This window comes from Cyprinodon variegatus, unplaced genomic scaffold (genome assembly GCF_000732505.1).
Source record: "Cyprinodon variegatus isolate N-32 unplaced genomic scaffold, C_variegatus-1.0 Scaffold639, whole genome shotgun sequence".
NCBI classification, from domain to species: Eukaryota; Metazoa; Chordata; class Actinopteri; order Cyprinodontiformes; family Cyprinodontidae; genus Cyprinodon; species Cyprinodon variegatus.
In genome coordinates this window covers 261,148-264,107 of record NW_015151092.1, presented here as the reverse complement: position 1 = coordinate 264,107, position 2,960 = coordinate 261,148, and the positions used below count along the sequence as shown (strand labels likewise).

Below are 2,960 nucleotides of genomic sequence, written 5' to 3'. Positions count from 1 at the left end.
AAGTAATGTATGTTCTCAACTCAGCAGACAGCGGATCCAAACTTTTATTTGTGTGTTTGCCTTCATCAATATGCAGATTCTATTCTAATGAGCAAGCAGTGCAAATTAATGCATGGGTTGTATGCAAATGTACACATTTAACATGTTAAAAGCAGTTTACCAAATTAAAGCTGCAGTTTTAGCGTTTCTTTTTTCAGTACTTCTAAAAGTCAGGTGCAAACTTCCGTCACTGTTGCCACAAAGGATGCAAGGCGTTGGTACAATGATGGAGGATGGAGAGTGTAGCTCATTAAAGCGAGCAGATTGTGTTCTACAGGCTCTGCTCTATCGAACCTAATCTGAGCTGGAGATCTGATCTGCAAACACGTTCGCACCCTGTTTAAAAAATACATACCCATCTGAGGATCAGGCCCGCAGTGTCTGCTACCATCTATAAAAGAACTCATTAGATGCTGATAAAACTGCTTAGATCCAATATCAGATCAGCTGTTCAAGTGATTCTGTTACTGGGTTGTGTTTCGGTGATTAATCTTATTGTAGCCTGGGGACTACAAGCTTTTTAATTAAATACCTATTTTAAAACTGAAGGTGATTTAGAGTTAAATATGATTAAAATCTAATGTTGGGCCTAGAGCTAAAGTTTGGAAGTCTTTAAAGATGGAGAAGTCAGTCTGTGAAGCTTGTGCTTGGGTGAAGTAAGGCTTTTCTAATATTAAATGTTTCGCTCTTTTAATCAGGTGCTTCTCAAGCAAAGCAGAGCTCCCAACCCCGGGCCCAGACCAGCAGCAAGCCCAGCAGGTCGGCCTCATTCTCCAAAGATGAACAGAGAAGGTGGGTCACATCTAAAATCCAATTTATGCCTGGTAAAAAAACAAAAGTAATGATGATTAAGCCTGTTGACCTACATGTACTGAAAACCACTTTACTTAGTTGCTTAAAAGAGATTTGATGTTTGTTTTGTTTTAGTCTTTAGTCAATATTAAATGCAATTATGTCCTGTTGAAGTCTAAATCGCAGCTATTTTCTATAATAGAAGCAGTCACACTTTGACTGAGTCTAACACTTGCAAGGCAGATTAAAGACATTTTTACTGGAAGCACTTTCTATGTAAATGCAGGGTTTCATTCTATAAGCTTCAAACTGGAGCTGCATCATGGAAATGCTCCAGTAGGGGGCGATAATCACTAATATATGGGCCCAGATCCTTAGTAAAGGCATGAATGGGAGGATAAGAACTTTGAAAGGAAGACGTAACGTTGCTTTTCTTATTTTCAGCTTTCAATTCATTTATTAAGGGTCTGATCCATACGCATTTATTTTTAGTAATGTTTATATTTTTTATCATATGAGTTGATGATCAGCTCCCTCTAGTAGTCTGGAGCAATTAGGTTATTCCTCAATTGTTCGCTTTTTTAAGCATTTTTTTTCCTTTTTCTAACATTTTTCCTTTGCATGTGTTTTTGCTTTCGTTTCAATTTTTACTTTGCAATTATCTCTGAAAAGATGTGAGTTACAGTGTGTGTGCCTCTCAGGCCACCGTACCCTTTACCTATCTGTCCACTTTAGCTCACCTGCTTAAAGTACAGATGCATAAAAATCAATCAATAGATCAGTTTTTTTATCATGATGAGCCCAGACCAGTAAAGCCAACAGGAAACCCTAAAATCGTACGATCTTATGATTCTGTTGTGGGTTTAAAATAACAGTTAGTTTCATGGCAGATAACAGGTCATATGGGGGCACCGAATAAATGGGAAAAGAGCTAAAGTATCTGAAAACAACACATTGAAGGAAAAAAAAGGATTCTATAAACGGCTTTATTATATTTAGACTTACAGGAACAAAATAGACATGCTTAATTTAAATGAACGGGTGATTCACAATTTATCTCTCAAGATTCATTTTACTGCCAAGTTTGAAGAGTTGCACCTTTGTCCGCTTCTACCTAAATAATCCACCACACATGCCAGGTGTTGGAGCCTTATAATTAAAACAATGTGACTTTTATTTTTTTAAAGCAATTTTGTAAAAAATAGAAGCTCCTGCTGGTAAAATGCATCATTCATCATTGCAGAAATATGAACTGAAAATCTCTTTTAAATGACTTGGACCTCCGGCTAAGCTGGACTAATTCATGCAGGACTTAAACACATGACTGCAGTAAACCTCCTGCACTATAAGGGAAATTAAACGTTTGGATATTTCAAAATAAAACGTCACCAATCAGCTGTTTTTACTTTCAGTCACCTGAAATAGATGGAGAATTATGAAACAAAAGAAAAATGAATCAATTTCATGCAGATTTTGGATCCCAGTGAAATGCTCTTCTCATTTCTACTGGTAACCTTACTGGTAACCTTACTGGTAACCTTACTTTTTATTGTGGCTGAGTGGTTCACTGGGAATAAAGAGAACCAGAGCTTAGTGGGGAAAGTTTAGATTGACCTTAAATGTATTAAAATATAGCAGAGAAGAGTCACCAGCAGGAAGATATGGGCAATAAATTAATCACAGTGTTCTTTCTATATTGGATCTTTTTGTTAATGATCTGTTTCAATTCTTAGGACAAACAAAACACAATAATGAAACCTCAGTAATAACCAATAACATCAGGAGCTTAAAGATTTTTTCAACTAGCAAAATATTAAAGTCAGTTTCTGTTACTGTGAAAATTCAGTTTATTTATATAGCGCCAATTCACAACATGTCATCTCAAGGCACTTTACAGTTCAACCAGATCATACAGTCAGATTCATTCAAAGTTTTCTATCTAAGGAACACCAGTTGATTGCATCGATTCATTGACTCAAATGCAATCCCTCACGCTAAGCATGCTTGTAGCGACAGTGGAGAGGAAAAAAACCTCCCATTTAACAGGCAGAAACCTCCAGCAGAACCAGGCTCAGTGTGAGCCACCATGTGTTGAGGCTGACTGGGGTTCAAGGAGACAGAAGCAGAGA

The 2,960-nt window shown here is 37.1% G+C and overlaps 1 protein-coding gene across 2 annotated transcripts in view; it reads left to right on the top strand.

Annotated features, from left to right (window-relative positions):
• Positions 1-2,960, top strand: part of LOC107096639 (MICOS complex subunit mic25a-like) — a 122,635-nt gene that overhangs the window by 3,483 nt on the left and 116,192 nt on the right. For both annotated transcript variants that reach the window (XM_015393387.1, XM_015393386.1), the window contains exon 3: positions 738-831. In XM_015393387.1, the coding sequence (XP_015248873.1) occupies positions 738-831 (94 nt within the window). The remainder of the gene's footprint in view (positions 1-737; positions 832-2,960) is intronic.